General features: G+C 49.0%; 5 protein-coding genes across 5 annotated transcripts; 2 read left to right on the top strand and 3 right to left on the bottom strand.

Moving 5' to 3' along the window:
• Window positions 1-3,693: 3,693 nt before the first annotated feature.
• Window positions 3,694-4,041, bottom strand: VTN00DRAFT_6981 (uncharacterized protein; the record flags this gene model as incomplete). Its single annotated transcript, XM_069433677.1, has 3 exons — window positions 3,694-3,740; window positions 3,797-3,904; window positions 3,969-4,041. 3 exons carry the CDS (start codon window positions 4,039-4,041, stop codon window positions 3,694-3,696), a joined length of 228 nt encoding a protein of 75 aa, XP_069287035.1.
• A 3,891-nt stretch (window positions 4,042-7,932) lies between these two features.
• On the bottom strand, window positions 7,933-10,546 carry VTN00DRAFT_6980 (uncharacterized protein; the record flags this gene model as incomplete). The annotated part of the gene is made up of 4 exons (XM_069433676.1): window positions 7,933-8,098; window positions 8,417-9,029; window positions 9,098-9,947; window positions 10,184-10,546. The coding sequence occupies 4 exons, from the start codon at window positions 10,544-10,546 to the stop codon at window positions 7,933-7,935; spliced, it is 1,992 nt and encodes a 663-aa protein (XP_069287034.1).
• A 71-nt stretch (window positions 10,547-10,617) lies between these two features.
• Window positions 10,618-11,004, top strand: VTN00DRAFT_6979 (uncharacterized protein; the record flags this gene model as incomplete). Its single annotated transcript, XM_069433674.1, has 1 exon — window positions 10,618-11,004. One exon carries the CDS (start codon window positions 10,618-10,620, stop codon window positions 11,002-11,004), a length of 387 nt encoding a protein of 128 aa, XP_069287033.1.
• Window positions 11,005-13,554: 2,550 nt separating this feature from the next.
• On the top strand, window positions 13,555-14,456 carry VTN00DRAFT_6978 (uncharacterized protein; the record flags this gene model as incomplete). Its single annotated transcript, XM_069433673.1, has 2 exons — window positions 13,555-13,606; window positions 13,690-14,456. 2 exons carry the CDS (start codon window positions 13,555-13,557, stop codon window positions 14,454-14,456), a joined length of 819 nt encoding a protein of 272 aa, XP_069287032.1.
• An 821-nt stretch (window positions 14,457-15,277) lies between these two features.
• Window positions 15,278-16,056, bottom strand: VTN00DRAFT_6977 (mitochondrial 54S ribosomal protein mL54; the record flags this gene model as incomplete). Its single annotated transcript, XM_069433672.1, has 2 exons — window positions 15,278-15,531; window positions 15,588-16,056. 2 exons carry the CDS (start codon window positions 16,054-16,056, stop codon window positions 15,278-15,280), a joined length of 723 nt encoding a protein of 240 aa, XP_069287031.1.
• Between the last annotated feature and the right edge of the window lie 789 nt (window positions 16,057-16,845).

Genomic DNA, 16,845 nt, shown 5'->3' with positions numbered 1-16,845 from the left:
GGAACCCACCGACAATGACGTCTGAGCACTCCCCTGGGTCACGTGAACATTCAAGGCCCCTCTTGAGTTACGAGTATGGCACGCTGGATCTTAGACTCGTGTCGGCCCGATGCAGTGATCCGTTATCATCGCCATTTCCTACTACACACTCCCTAACTTCCATTATCATCACTGTTATCGCTGGGCCTATACAGCTCTGTTGCGTCGCTCTGCTGGACTGCATTAGTAGCATGGCTGTTGAGCTCCAGAGTCAGATAGTCAGATAAAAGTTGAATAGTGGCCCGGGAAAACCTTGCCTTGCCCGATCTGGCCAGTTTTTTCGGTGTCCGATTAGAAGCAGTACGGCTCCTCTCTGCCGTGGGTAACGATGATCCCAGCTTCCTCACCCCAAAGCATCTGGAAGACTAAGATCGATGCTACGCTTATCTTGTTCCCTAACTGGTTGGTAGGAATACGCACGTGGAAGTAGAAAATCGATCAATTCGACAGGATAAAGAGAGCAAATTCTCTCGGTATGTGGTAACAAGTAGTATCTTAGCCGCAGCAACCTGCTGTCGGTCTCAGATCGGCCGGAACTGCATCACTTTTATCCAAGAACATGGATCACAACGACGTAATACGGTGCACTACACTAGGTCGATGCCAGGTTAATCTCGATTTTCATAGCAGCGTTTTTTTTAATCGGTCTATCCTATTAAGGGGTCTCAATCGTGCAGTGTAGTTGACATGTTCTGCAACAACTGCACTCACCGTTCCTAGCAAAATCATCTTTCCATTGTCAGTTGGGTGATGCATTCGGAATCGGGCATAGCAATGTAAGTGAAAGTAGATTCTGTCTCTTTTGAGTATCATCCGCGGGATTTAACGTTCTAACTCAACCTAAAATCTGGAGCACGGTTGAGAGGTCAACTTTCTGGAATAACATGCACTAATTGATTTTGCCTAGCTATTCAGCGACTGCGCAGTATAGAGTACGCAGTAATTTGAATGTCCACTCGCCCCGCTTCGCTGCAGATGCTGGCGATAGCGATCCCTTTCTGTCGCAATAGGAGATATTTTCCGAACAGGGCGATTAAGCTATCCTCGGCTTGACGAACTCGCTAACAGGAAGCGTTCTTTCTAACCCTGAGCTCACGGAGCATTTCCTAGATCGGGCTCAAGCCATGTATGCATAATGTGTCTCTATTGCCAATACCTCTAGCTTGGTCTAAAGCATGGATTGTCACTTGATGATTGGAATATAGACATCTGGGGCGAACGTACTGCATGGGCAATAGCGTTGTCGTGGACAGAGTTCGTCCGAACAATCTCGACGGGTGGCCCAGGTGACCGACCGACAGTAGATAGAAAGCAGACTTACCATCTCACGGCGTATCAGCGAACATAAATTAGCGCCAATCCCATGGCTTTCCTGAATCATTCCAATTCATGTTCTTTTCCAGTGAGTAACGGGCCCCAGTACTAACTCTCTAAGATTGTGGACGTGTCTTAAGCGCAGGACATCCTTATTGCATAGAACCGTCATTTTCAGCCTCATGGACCTTAGAGTGGTAGGTAGTTTCGGGAGAAATGACAGTCGATGGGACTCTATCTTGATATAAGATGGCGTCATGGTTCGAATAACAGATAACAGATAATGGAAGACGCAAAAAAGTGCTAAAGATGTCTACCCGCTACCAATTTTTCTGCAAAAGTGAACGGTCAATCGCACAGGTCGAACAACCCTTTCAACAGGGATGCTCTTGACATACTAAGGACACGATATAGACACCGAGTATACGACTCGAGGAACATTGTACAACATCTCTCATGATACAAAGATGGACGCGAAATAGGTATCACATAGGAGGGCACCGAAAGCGAATGGAAATGAAGAAGCTGCTTACGAAACAAAACATATCCGAGTCGAGAAACACAAGCCAGCACTAGAGGCTTCATGGACGATGTTGTCCCTGGCAGTGAAGATGTCTCGGGAGGTCCACGGTGTCCGACGGAAGGTGCAACCAGGGGCTTCAGGCTTCCGATCGAACTGCTGCTACAACATGCGAGCACCCACTCAGTTATATTTTCAAGCCATCTCCGCCGGGTTCCAGATATCTAGAGTCTCTTGGTTTCCCACATTTGCCTTGCTTGAGATGTCGTTAGATTTGGCTTCGAGGTGCGTGGATGAAATTGACCAGCTACTCCCGGGCGACTGCTTCTCATTGGCAGCAAGAGGAATTCGAGCTTACCATCAAAACCGGCAAGTGTCTGCTTCTGATCTAACACAATCACTGATCAAATGTAACAGAGCCTCATTGTGGACGGCTTGTCGGGATTCTGATGCGGTGCTATCACTTGCTACCTGCTGGGATCGAGGAAACAAGGGTCGTGACTCCATATGAATGGCTAGGTAGGGTATGCTGCGTGGAAGAAAGACGTGAAGATATGGGCAAACAAAATGTGGTGGCTCATGTTTGACTAGCTCGTTAAAAGCCACTGTATCCATGTCCGCCTGACAGAACCCCGGTGTTTGCTAACTTAGCCTGATAGATTCAGACAAAAGTCCGCCGTTGCCGGAAGAGATGCATATAGCAAGCACTTTGAAGCTGTTTACATGCTTCTAGAAGGGTACTCATCCTGGCTTTCTATCCTCGAGAGAATGTGCGATTCTAAAAGTTGTCAGAGCTGCCTTCTCCGATGCGAGGCTTCCCGGTAATGTTGCAGCGGCTAAAGTCGACCGGCGGATATAGAGGGCCTTAGACTGTCTTTGTCTTTGCTACGCTTCACTTCCCGGCCGTTTCCTATTCGTCTCTTGTCTTTCTAACTACATGGGATCTTTAATATACAGGTGCGTTATCTTTCATTTCCGCTCGGGCTAGAAATAATTCGGCAATCGAGTTCGTTGAGTCTCCGCAAGGCTCTCGCGTCTTCGGTCACGGCTATGGAGGACGGCAAAGCTTCCCAGGTAGCTGCCTGTCTAAGATTATAATTCTCATCACTACTGGGGCTTAATAATGCCAACTATAAGCATGGCCATTTTTATTGCTGCGCACGCATACAGCCTTCGATCTTTCCAGGATCCAGGTTTCCAAACGATGGCTCGGGAGAGCTGCAATAGGCATCGTCAGCACCAGTGAATACCCCTGCACCGTTACCGGATGAAGTCCGGCTTGGAATACCGCTTCAATACACAGTCTGACTTCCGATGCATTTGAATATCCCTTGTTCTGCTTTTGTTCACCGGAGATGATTTCACTTGCTGTACCAGGGATCCAGGAGATTGATGCAAGAATCTCGCATTGCGAAGAGTCGCCACTAGAATCACGGTGGACCAGGGAGATTATGAACGCGGAATCTCGTGGGTTTCCCAGCTTTCGGTTCTCTTCAACTGCTATTTTAATTCACTCATCCGCTCTTATCTTCTAGCTTCACATTCTTCAGAACCTTCTCTTCAGTTTCCTGGGAACCCCGGGATAGTGAAAGTTTCTGATAATGAAGGAAATATAACAGACTAAATAAGCACCCTGGATGATTGCTCATCTTGTTATATTTATCGACACACTTCTTTGTTTGACCTTCCTCACAATCGTATCGCAGTCGCCCCTTCTGTCATCTCTTTGTTTTCAATATCCATTCTGTCTCCACTAAAGGCAAAACGCAGAAAAGTTCAGAAATTCATTATCTGAAGTGATGTTTCTCAAATAATGGTCTCTACCACCACGACGACTTGGAGAACCTCCTTGGGCAGGTAAATTTACCTGGGAAGTGGTCAGCATTTGCTGACCCCTTATTCTACATCACATGGGGTCATTACCATTCGAATAATTCAGCACATCGTACCACACACATGACAGTTCTTTCCTGGGATGACCCAGACCTCCTGCCCTCGACTTTCGCAGGTGGGGCAGCGTACACCCGGCATCTTGACGATCCTGTTGTCAGCGTCCTCCCTCGGTGTACTGGGCAATCGTTTTCCATTTCCTCACCGGCGTCATGGCTATCTCGGTCCCAAATATTGTTACGCGCCCAAGAGGTCGAACTGTGCCGACCGTGGTGCATTCTTGGACATGTCGGGCACTATTGGTCAGAGAGGCCGATATTTTTGAGGAACACATTCTTGATGGGACAACAGAAGCAGCCTTTCTCTTGTTTTCGTGATCGTTTTGATGCGGGAGAGTCGAGCCCAGAAGATATATGTGACCTGTCGACTGTGTCGGACGTGTTCAGAATACGCGGACCTCGATTCTTATGGTGATTTTGCAGGCGTATCTATCAAGTGCCGCCACTTCCCGCCCGGTTCCTAAAAAGGAGTCAGAACGCTTTCTGTTTGTTGCATACAGCTCCAGTTATGCGTGCGTCCGATGCGATAACCGTCCACGAATTATGGAAAGGAGCCCTGGCCCACATGACTCGGGAGGCTTTGTCGATCAGGCATGATGACCATCTTACGTGCAGACAACTGACCTCTGTTACTCGCCCTGTCCTGGCTGACAGCCAAGAATTTGGAGGTAGATCTGTGGGCGAACCTCAGGGAACAGGGACACGCCGTCACGGACAAAAAAGATGCTCGAAATGTCGCACGAGACAAATCCTATATGCAGCAGGATGTTATTGAAATTGTCAATTTTATGGACGTTTATCAGCTCGCGGCAGGTGGACACACAATACGTCTGAAATATGACACGACTTTCACAGGTCAACTTCAACAAAGGACAGATAAAGCACGATCCTATCTTTTGTTTTTCTGGTAATGTTGTCCTTTTCTACTATAAATCACCAACCAGGAGGAACTTTGGCCCTGATCTCCTTTCGTATCTTGTTGACTCGTCCCGGTAGGGAACTAGTGGATAGTGCTTCGGCAATTGTTCATTTCAATGAGGCTGATAACAGTCTATTGAGGACCTGCATCCGGCAGCTTTCCTTCCCCCTACTTGTGCTTCGTTTCCAAGCCTGGAACTCAAGGGAAAATTGCAGTTCTGATTGGTTGACTGGCCAGGGCAATTCCCTGTCCTTTTCGGTGACCATGGAACGCATGCCAGAGGTCGAATTTAGCAGACATCAGCCTGTTCCAGATTTAAAAAAAAAAAAAAAGAAGCAACTTATGAATTGCCTCTTGATTATTTCTTTGATTATAACCAGGAACTCCTTGGCAATAACCCTTGACTCGTCCAACAATTATCGGATAGCTCTAGTGCCAACTACTTGGACTGATCAACGTGACCTTGCGTTCCCCTCGAACTGCGGCCTGAAGAGTTTCAAGTGTGCATTACGTTTTGTGATGAGTGATCAAGGTTAGAAACAATTCACCACAAAACCCTACCAAACAGTGTGCGGGGCTAAAGTATGTTAGAATTGCGCCAGACGAACACGTAAAAAGGCTAGAGTGCTCCCGTGTGGCTTGCCCCAGCTACATCTTTGACCGGCTTAGCAGTTTCACTACGGAATACTCCCCGTATACTTGTGGGATAAGTTCCTGTGGCAATTTTCACGTCATTCGCGAAACACGTAGAATGGCTTCAATCTGATCTTTCCACAACTAGTATGATCGCACGAAGCTGAGCTGCGGTACATGGCGGGACGCAACAGTAAATCGGATCAAAAAGCGTCTTCAGCACTGATCCAGATGCTGTTGGAAACATGCAGGAGTCAGAATGACCAGCTATCCAACAAAGTGTACGCAGATCGGATCAACATGCCTCTTTCAATTGATTGCCGGTCCAGTTGTATCGTCTAGTTGAGCGCGAGTTTACGCACCAAGGACATCTCCTGACATGGTCTTTCTTCCTGGACTCGCAGCAGCTCCAAATTTCAGATGCTCGGCGTCTACTGTATGACTCCATGCTAATTTATCCCAAGGATACTTTTTCACATTATTTTGTTTAGAGAACTGCCAGGACTGCCTAGTACTTAGCGTATCCGCAAAGAATGCGTGAGTCTGTATCTGGTTATAGTGAAATTGGGGGGAGGGGGGAGCTGACCGCACTGCTATAGCCAGGATATCCCTTGAACGATCCACCTTATTTTGACAAGCTATCAGTTTCTGCAACACGTACCGACAGGGCACCTTTCCACATCTGAACGTTTATTTTCTTCCCTGATCAAAGAACGAGCTGCGAGTCTCTGCGCCGGTCTACTGCACACTCCAAAGGTAACCCCTTAGCGCCTGCCGCAGCGACGCCATTGACACAAATTGTGGGGCTTCGAATTTGATTCTTTTAGACTTGTAATTTGATGCTCACATATCCGTGATAGCACGAAGTAGTACCAGCTGCTCTGTGTACGGCGGACGGCAGCACGGGATACTGCATGGAGCCGTCTTTTCCTAATTCTTGATCCACACTCGACTCCAGTTAGCATTGCCGAAATGCCAATATGCATTACGGAATACCGAAGTTGACCGCACGGTTTGGCCTCGTTTGCGCCAGGTGTTGATCGAGACCTTATCGTTTCAGGCGTCAAACCCCACGCGACCCCATTTACGCAGGGGCCAATTCGAAGATGTCCACTTAAAGTTTTCATGGCCATTGTTACATCGTAAGTTGTTGGAAACAATCAACTAACACGAGCCAGGATCCAAAGCCCAACACATTCAACATGGGAAAACCCACCCTCTTCGCCAGGCCCCCATCGCAGATCTTCATGAACAGTGGAGACTGACGCACGCTGGCCATGAACAGCTTCCTCGCCGACATACTCCGGAGATAGTGCAACAGCTTTGAAGACGGCAAAGCCTAACGTGCCCCCTGTCAACAGCATCAATAGCCAGCCAGCAGAACCAATAATTGATCACCGTGGGGGAGCCCGGATCGACCGTCCGCAGCGGCTCGCGCCACACTCACGGGCCACCGCAGACAGCAGCCACACCCTCCAGATCAACGCATAACATTACCTGACTGCCGCACCGTGCCAAATTCTATCTGGTCCACTGTTAGGTCTCGCTCGGCGGCTCAATGGCAGGAACTTGGCAGATGTCATTTGCTTTGCCGGGTGGTAGCCCCATGCTGACACTGTGCACCCGACAGCGGCGATCAACACCGAAATCTCAGATGCTCCGGGCCGGTTCACAATCGATCGTCTCCCCAGGGCGATTATTGACAAGGTGCATGGCGTTATGGTGTACTCTACCCTTATCACTTAAACTGAAGAGTGTAGGTCAGCGAAAAGAGAAATTCAGATTTGACCTTAACAGCATCCCTCCGGGACTATCTGCGGTAGTCTTCTATTTCTGTTACCAAGAGGTGATCTCGGAATGTGACCGGAACAAGACCCAGTTTAATTGCTAGCTACGGCTCGTGGTCATTCCCCGGCCAGGAAGGTCAAGAGTCAGAGCAATAATGACGAACGGGGATCTTACGCCATATCCCATATGCAGCGGTGGCCCGGATCTTTGCTTGAATACCTTCACGGATGCGAAATCTCCTGATTCACAATGGCTTCCTGAAGCGCTAGATCAACAGGGTACCCTGGAACCGGCTATCGCCGATGGCGGTTGGATAAAGCCAAGGCGGGAAACACCCTTGTGTTGCCACCTTATCAGGTACCATGCAGTTGTTCTCGACCAGACTACCGAGTGGTTCTAGTCTATTGTTCTACATGCTATTCTACGTGCATAGTATACATCTACACAAGGATCTGCAGGGTCAATGCCCGCAAGTCAGTGACAGTCTGACAGGAAACATGTCAATTGAATGTGCAAGGTAAACGTGGGATCGCTCGTGATGAGCAACAGGAGCGGTGAGGTGTGGCCTTAAGATTGGGCGAAAGTTTCTTTGACAGCTCGAAGTCTGGGCGCAGACGCCGCAGGGCCTAACCCGCACTTGGATTGATTTTCCTTTTTTAAAAAGGGGTGTTTACCACAACTGGAACTGCCTACATGAACATACCTTTTGGAGTATGATTATTGACATTTGACAATGGCCAAGTATGACAAATAATGGCTGTTAACTCAGATCACGAGATGGTCTTGGTTATCTTGACCAGTAAAAAGCCCTCTGACTTCTTTCCTTTGGCATCGAAAAGATGGACCAAGCGATATCCTCCCTGCAGCCGGTCCAGCCGCACACAGGCCCACGCAGCGAGATCGTCTCGTCCAAATTCGTCGTCCTTGACTTTGAACCTACAGTGGCTCTTAGCGTTAGCTCGTGCGTCCAAGAACGGGTTTTAGAAGACAGGGGTGTAGAGTAGAAGATTATACGCTCGGCAGATGGGACCGAGATGGAGATATGCGAGAGGATAGCAGCAAACTGGCACCGACCGTGCCGAGGCTGGGGACCAAAGAGCCGGGAAGCAACAACGGCCTGACGTGGTTCGAATAAACATCACCATGAACACGGCCGCAAGAGCCTGCCGTGCAAAGCGCGGTGGTACCTCAAACTAGGGAATAATGAAACAGAAGGGGTCACGCGGGCGATTGAAGAGAAAAAGCAATACGGACCTCAGGAAGCTTAATTTCTCGACAACACCCGGAGCAGTGGAGAACGTTAGGGTCTCCCCACCGAAGTCGGGATTGATCCCGCTGCAGGTTTTTGTCCGCCGCTTGTATTTTGTGTTCTTGCTGTCCGCCTTATTGCCGTCGCTGTCCTCGTCCTTGGCCTCGACGCTATCTTGGGGCTGCTCTACGAGCAACTCGCAGCGCACGTACGGGCGGAAACTCTTTTCATTAGAGTCCCCCGGTGGCAGCGGCAGGTTCTGACCCGCGAATATCTCCAGTGAGAGGTCTACAGTGTGGCGCACAATGCTTCCCTCGGAGCCTCCATCTGCCGACCTGTAACCTGTCGGCTTCAAAACCCAGCCCTGCTCACCCACGAACATGGCTTCGTTCAGCATCATGCCTTTGTCCTGTTTCTGCCAGTTCAAGGCCACCATCTGAACCCCCTGCCGCCAGAAGAAGGACGGGTCGATATTTGACGAGTTCACACGCATTCCGGACGGATAGACGCGCATTAGGAAGTTACGGTTGTGCTCGAACAGAGCCTGCCGCTTGTTGGCATGCGCGTCTCTGGCGGCTGCTTCAGATAGAGAAAAGACGTGGGTAGGTATCGTTGCCTCTATTATTTAGCACTGTGGTAAGTGGTTGTTTCACTTCCTAGGCTGACAGTGGGGCTCGGTTGGTTACCTGGTTGGGTGAAATCACTGAAATGATATCCTCTCATGTACACGGCTAGCCGACTGAGTGCATGTAGCATCTTCGCTTTCTTCTGCGTTGATGTAGACGCTGTTGTGGCTAAGGCGCCACTATCGCCCCGAACTTCCTTTTCCTCGGCTGACTTAGCCTGCTCAAAAGCATCGTCTAGGTCGTTTGTTTCATCATTCGCGATGTCTCCCGTAGGAGGAACCCACTTGGCCTTTATGAGGATTTTTCGTTTCAGTTCTCCTGGGCTGGGTAACCTGCCAGTCTCAAGGTCTGGCGTGATATCGACCAGCAATCCTTTCCATGCCTCCTGCATGATCTCTACCATCATCTCTTGCTGCTCGAGGCACGCATGTACCTCGAGACTCACAATCACGGGCAAATCACTCGTGACAAATGCGCTGTCACGAATGGCGTAGCAAACATCGCGGAAGGTTATTTCTTTGGTGAGAGTGTAACCATGCAGTACTCTGGGCTCTGGGCGGATGATAGCGGCTAGCTTTTCCGCGACACCTGAGCCAGTGGGAGCAGCGCTTTTAGTTTCAGCAGACGCAGGTGGAGTTTCAGACAACGATCCGCGCATCATCAGCCGATTAAACTTGTTCGAGAGGGAGTTGAGGCCCTTGTTGCTCTTGGGCTTCTCATTCTTTTGCTTCCGTTCTTTCTTACCGACTTCGCCATCTTTTTTCACTGCCTCATCCTCGCTGCTACTGCTGCTGCTGCTGCTGCTGCTGCTGCTGCTGGTATCATCGTCCTCTTCTTCAGCAGAACTGGCAGAATCCTCGTCTCCATCCCAGACGTCGATTTCGAGGCATCTACAACCTCGAAGGAGAGCCTGCAGCAACGTCAGCTTGGAAAGCGCAAGACAGTGATAATCTGTCAGTCTGCCAGCGATAAAGAAAAGCAATTTCCGAATAGCGTCTGCCAGTGCGGACGCAGGGTTCAGACGGTCAAGCGTGGCCAAACTCACGGAATCCGTCCGTGTGGTTTCCCCACGGGTCCAATTTAATTTAACTTCGAGCACACCATGGCTTCGAAACGCAACAGAATAACTGCAGGGGAAATACCTACATCTGTATATGATTTCGTATCCGCATTACTGTACAGCTGGTTCCCCGTCAAGTAAGTATTGTGGCTCGAGGAGATGAAGTAGTTCGAGATTGGCGCAGACAGATCGTGTTCTTTGCTTGGGCCGGTTGCGTTGGAGGCCGGACTGGCCATGTACGCAAGGAAGGTCTCAAATGAGGTCAGTGGAGCTCCGTCTTGATTTCCATTGGAGCCGTCTGCGGGAGCTTCCTGCTGGACGGTGGCGGAAAACGCCGGTCTGCGGGAGACGGTGGAGAGAACCTCGTATATCCGCTTCAAATGGGATAGGGTTGCGTGAGCAAATGAATGCCCTGCATCAGACGGAGGAGGGGATGTTGTGGCGGCCATTGCTGTCGTTCCCTGTCTAGTATCTGCAGCCCCGCGATGTGCCGTCAGGCGTTCAGCGAATGCCGGTGTAGATGGTGAAGAAGCTCAAGCTCAAGCTTGCAACCAAAGGATCCGACAACCTGGTTTGGGACGGTCTCGATACCCGACCCGCCTCGATGGTCCTCGCCGCTGTGATGAGTCTCGGACCTTTCGATGTCTGCACGGGGCTTGTGGATATTGTTAGCTCGTTGGTGGTGGTGGAGAACAGGCACTTGCTCGCGAGATCGGACCGGTCTGCAAAGAAGGGGTTGAGGACGTCGGAGAAGAGCGTGTTCAGAGTTCAGATAGACCAGTTGGATGTAACCAAGCAGCCTTTTATGATGTTGGGAGTCGCGATAGTGGACACTTGGGAGTCCAACGAAGTCACGGTTTCAGCCCAGCTCCATTGCTCTCTTGGCCGTCGTGTCCGCGCGCTCTGATCGCCCCTCCACACATTGCGGGGACAGATGCCATGCATGGCTCATCGTCCTCACACGTTCAGAGCAAAGACCCGCTGGCCTCCGATCAGAGTTTTTAGACGGCTTTCGAGCTCATCGTGGCTGTGGGATGAGAGCTTGCACGACCGTCCTCTTGCGCCATTATTTCGTAGACTTGTCCACACGTTGGAAAAGCGAAAGCGCGGAACGATAAAAAGTACGTGCAGGTGAGCAGTCAAGATTTCTATCCTTAGGCTACCAGTTGGCTCTTAGTTGGTCTCTCCTTTTTTTCGGTTCCCTTTCAAAACATACAAACATCTGTGGGATTGGTTTTAGCTGAAACACGTAACTCTCCGGCCTACCTCCTACACACTGCGTTATGACCCACCGGGAATGCCGCCATGTGGCTCTGGAAGCAGTACTGATGAAACACCTGAGCGATGCAGAAGTAATAATGTTGGCACTAAAACACTAGATTTTGGGCATTCCCGAACGGAGCTCCGGAGAAATATATATTCACCGAATGTTATATTACCGTATGTTGGTTTGTTGGTTGGCACTTGGTTTGTTAACATTTCGCAGGTTAATATTTCATTTTCCGAGTTCAGTTCGGTCAGCGGAATATGAGCGGGAATTAATGATGCAGGCGTGGCTACCTATAGTCACCTACTTCGTTTACTGGGATACAATACAGATGAAGGATGACGAGGAACAAAGTTTCTTTTTCGTTCTACAGTATCTTGTCACTGTCCGAGAATCAGAAGCTAAGGATTCCGCAGGCGAGATACTAGGATCACACAGATTTCGACCTGTGACATTGATATCCACGAGGTTAGGGACTAACTGCAGTAGTCGGATTCCTCGAGCTACCAACATTGACTTAGCTGTTGGTTTCAGCACGGAGATATCTCGATTGTTTAGCCAGGACGGAAAGAAAAAATGCCAGCGTGGATGGCCTTTTCTTGTCTAACTCAGGGTTAGCGATTAACAACTAGATATCCAGGGGATATCCAAGGGAATATCCAAGGGAATATCTCAGTATCAAGAAATTCTGTGAGTCTCTGGAGATGTTCCTTGGCGCAATATCTATCTATCTCCTATTTGATGCTTGTGATGTGTGTTGTGCGTTCTATTCCGCTTAAATTTCGTCATATACTGCTGAGAGAAGACTGAAGTATGCTCTATTCTAATCTGTATTGACAGAATGGTGCCTTTCCCTCTTCTCTCATAGATTTGAACTATTTAATTTTGTTGTATACTGCGTAGTCTCATATACAACTAGCTCTCCAGAGAAACATTCTCCTTTTTAAGTCCTTATTCTACACGCAAATTGGAACAAGTTTCTGCATGTCTTGCTGCCATGCAGCGGTGGTTATTAACGGTTGTTTATGAGTGCTTCTTCTATCGTTAGTCATATATACGTTGAGAATTATATCCTTCGATTCATTTCATAAATCGCTCTTTCCTCGCTCTGCGTCTTCAACGTCAAGTTGGCTCTAACTGGGTATTTTCTATATAGGTAGTTACAATTCCTTTATAACTGAGCCGCTCGTTCTCTGGTTGCGGCCAGAGATATATGTTTATATACTGCCTTTCTTAACGTCACTGGACCCTTAGGGAAGATAAATCGATCGCTAATGCGGCATGGCTGTCGATTAAAGCCTCCACCTGCAGAATTTAGTAATCGAGATAGCCATCATCTCCTGCCAGTCATTCTGTTGCTGGATTAGCTGATGGTCACTTGTTTACTGTTTATTGTTGAGGTTAATGAGAAACTTTAGCTGGTCTCCCCTCTTGCTCTTCAATATTAGATCTTTATATTCTCTATAATGTCTCTGGGGCTATAGATCAGTGGTGGTGCCCCAGAGCAACTAATTATTAATGAAACCAAGTACTTTATGAGAACTCTACTATTGTCTAGTATCTTGCGACAAAACCCAATAGAACAAGCAGAAATGAAAATGTGTCCGAGTTTATAGATAGGGGACTTTATATGGATTTCAAAGCATGACGATAATCCCGGCGAACGCGTGGTTTAGATTAGGGCATCTTCCCATTTTATCTTATCTGTAGAGATTCATGAAGATAGCAAGTGCTCCGTATAGAGCACAGGCGAATCAGTGTCAAGCAGGTATATGAACATAGTGCTCACAGAATAATATAACCGGGCTTATCTGCGGGGAACCAGAACGGGCCAGGTCCAGTCAGCTTCTTGAGTGATAATCTCGGCCCCTATCCAAAATCTTACATTAAAATATACCACATCGCGTGATTTTGACATGGCACAATTTGAACAATGTCCTGTTGAGCCTGGAATGGAATGTCTCCGGGTAACGAGGCATATCGGGCAAATTCGTTATGCCGCGATCTTCTAGAATACGATAAGGACTCCGGAGGTCCTCACTGTGGCCGATAAATAGCGAGATCGCCCCACTACCCCACCAGGGGGCCTGAGGAAGGACAGCTTCGAACAACTTCGCATCTCAGACGTCTCTTCAGCAATCGAAGCTATACATTAGAATTTATCAATTTCGACTGAGAAGGGCAAACAAAATGGCTGCAACGGAGCCTGTTCACTTTTTCGACATCACTTCGTCCCTCTCGGGTTGGTGCACCCCTCATTGATACCACCAACCTAAGCCAAGGATAACAATCGATATAGATGGATAGGTAGCTAACGCTCATCAGGTCCCTCCAAATCATGGTCCCCCAACACCCTCAAGACCCGACTGGTCCTGAACTACAAGCGCATTCCGTACACGCAGTCATTCATCTCCTACCCGGACATAGCCCCCGTGCTTAAGCAGCTCTCCGTACCTCCTCTCGAAGGGGTCCTACCGTACACCCTCCCAGCAATCATCCACAAGCCATCGGTAAAATCCACTCCCTCTGGCGCCATGAACGACTCCTTCCCGATTGCCCTACATCTCGAAGAGGCCTTCCCTGCACCGACCTACGCGTCTATCTTCCCCTCCGGCGACGCGAGTTACTCCCTCGCTGTCGCGGTGGACAAAATCTTCAGCGACGTGTTCAAGAAAGCCTTCCCGCTGGTCGTCGCCAAAGTACCTGGCATCCTGGACGAGCGAGGCGCCAAGTACTTCTATGAGACGCGCGAGAAGTGGTTCGGAAAGCCCCTGTCGGAGCTTGGGCCCCAGAGCGCGGAAGAGGTTCAGGCGATGTGGAAGGAGGCGGAGAAGGAATTGGAGGTGCTGGTGAAGATGCTGAAGGGGCCGGACGGAAAGAACAAGGAGGGTCCCTTCTTCGAGGGCGAGAAGGCGAGCTACGCGGACTTTCTGCTTCTGGGATTCCTGGCCTTCTTTGAAAGGGTGAACGGGGAGATTTTTGAGAAACTGATGTCGACGGGGGATGGGGCGTTCAAGGCGCTGTGGGATGCGTCTAAGCAGTGGGTGGATGGCCAGGGTGAGGAGAAAGAGTGGGCTGTGCCTCAGAATTAAGACCCAAGGCATTGTTGTTTAAATGCTGCGACTGCATGAGCCCACTATCTGAGCAGTTTGGGGAGTGCAGACTCGCCAAATTCAGGAGAAGCAAATCCCTGCTTTCCCTGCTTCTAGCAGGGTCCATTATTATGTCTGTACATGCATTTTAACTCAATCTGAATATAGATACCTGGGCGATATGCTCTGCACGGTCGTCTACTATTGCAACTAAATATCGGATCGTGACTACTGAATAGTGCAAGAATAGATTTTGCAAAATGCTTTCTCTCTTGACAGTACTTACAAACGACTTCTGGACGACAGTACTTTTTTATCATGGTTCTGAGACCTAAGATATACGTACTACAACAGGCGGATGGCTTGAAAGACCATCGAGACGACGAGGGTAAGGATGACTCCTGCGCGTTACTCTCCTCCACAGCGGTCTAGATATGTCAAAGTTGCGTTTGTGAAGCTTGAAAATGTATTGTTACTAGCAGTCGTTAGCTCATCCACGGCATAGGATATTGTTTATCAGCAGAAATGAAGAAATACATATCATAATCGTCGAATTGAAAGGGCGACTGCCTATATAGAGAAATCCCAGAAGATCAACAGAACGCACGCAAAAATACAGTTCATAGCCTATTCCGTTATCCCAAGTGTATAAAACTGGCTGATGCTAAAAGTACACCCTTAAGGCTCTGAAACAGAACTCTTCTAGACCGAATATATCCCAGCCCAGGTCGTTCTAGAGACACAATGATGCGGCAACGAATTTGCTCGGACAATGGAGAAGTAATTTGACATCGTAATTGTACATGTAATTGCTAAGGATTTTAAAGACCGCGCAGGAAGTTGGCTTCCCTGATGCCCTTCCGCCTCGCCTCTCTTGCACTCTTGGTGATCTCGTTCCTCTTCTCAAGGCTAGCGGCAGCCTCAGCAACAATATCCTTCGGTCCAGTCTCGTCCGCGTTGTAGGGAGCGGGTGTGATATCGACGGCTTGTTCGTGAAGAGGAATCTTGCGGGGCTGCGATGCCGCGAGAGCGGCCATTTTCTTTTCGTGGCGTTTCCGCTGCTTCTTGTTCATTGCTGGAGTAGAGGTTAGAAGGTGTCTTAGGAAGCAATATCAAAGGGGAAATGCGTACTGCTAGGATCCACGCCTCCGGTCTCTGCTTTCGACTGCTTGTTCGAGTTGTCCAGCAGACCCCATAGCCAGTCTGGGTACTCCGAGTCCTCCAAAGCAAAGACGTCCGGCTTGTTCTTAAAGTAGTTGAGCCCCTGTAGCTTGGTACCGGCGGGGCAACTGCTTGGCTCCCGTACTACAGCTGGCTTTGTAGGTTTTGTAGGGTCGACGTCCGAGTGAACAGCATTCGATGTGCTCAGGGGTTGCGAGACGCCCGGTGTAGCGGAGGATGTGGCAGACGGGATGGTAATGGGCTTGTCGCTGGACGCAGGTTGTCGGGGTGCCGGTGGAGGAGTAGTGTCGCTGTACTTGCGGAATTGACCGCTATGGAAGGGCAATTGGCGCGCACATGTTGAGGTAGGCAATGCGAGGGTTTGAGGCTGGAAATGCAGCCGCGATAGAAGGTGGGTTCGGCAACTTTTGCAGATCATTATGATGGCGTCGCAGGAAAGAAAAAAATATGCACCCACGGGCAGATGTGAATTTAAGCGGAGCGCAATATATCGCTAAACCACTGAGCCTCGAGCTGTTGACTTGTAGAGGTCGGTGTTGAAATGACCATCTTCGAAAACTGCGGGATGAATTTGATGCCGAGATGGAGAATCGCTACGAATCACGTGAAACGACCGGGCGATCTGTTTGCTGACTCAGCATGGCCCAGTGTCCTTGGTAACTAACTTAGTTAACTACCCGTGCCACCGCCCCAACACCTACCCGTGTTGGTGCGTTGCACCACAACGGAAAATTTCACCACAACGGAAAATTTCTACTATTTTGTCAAATTTCTCAACAAGTAGATTAGTATTTAAATACATTAAATAGCCCATTAATATCGCCTGGATCCTGGCTATCTCCCTGAGTATTTTCAACAGTTTCCGACCGGTCTATAGTGGTGGTTTTTGGCTTTGAAGACTGGCGTTTCCGGACATGGGAAATAATCTTCTTTTGTTCAGCTTCAGCGCGTTCAGCAACCTGACAATTTGCATCTTTAACTGTCAATGGCCCTATAGTAGGGATTCTTCTGCGAGATCTCTGAGAGTTTGGAGCGCGTGCACGCTCTAGATGTTGAGAGATATCGCTTTGAAGTTGGGCTGTCAATTCAGCCATTTGTATAGCACTTTGAAAGACTCGGTCAAGACGGCGTGTAAAGCTTTGATCAAGGCTAGGATTTTCATTGACAAACTTATCCAGCTTCTGAATGCTCCGTCGCAGTGTACGAA

The sequence above is a fragment of the Thermoascus crustaceus genome (assembly GCF_041956765.1).
Source record: "Thermoascus crustaceus strain CBS 181.67 unplaced genomic scaffold VTN00scaffold_4, whole genome shotgun sequence".
In the NCBI taxonomy this organism is placed as follows: domain Eukaryota; kingdom Fungi; phylum Ascomycota; class Eurotiomycetes; order Eurotiales; family Thermoascaceae; genus Thermoascus; species Thermoascus crustaceus.
Note: the sequence above shows the minus strand (reverse complement) of the source record. Positions and strands in the feature narration are given on the sequence as shown.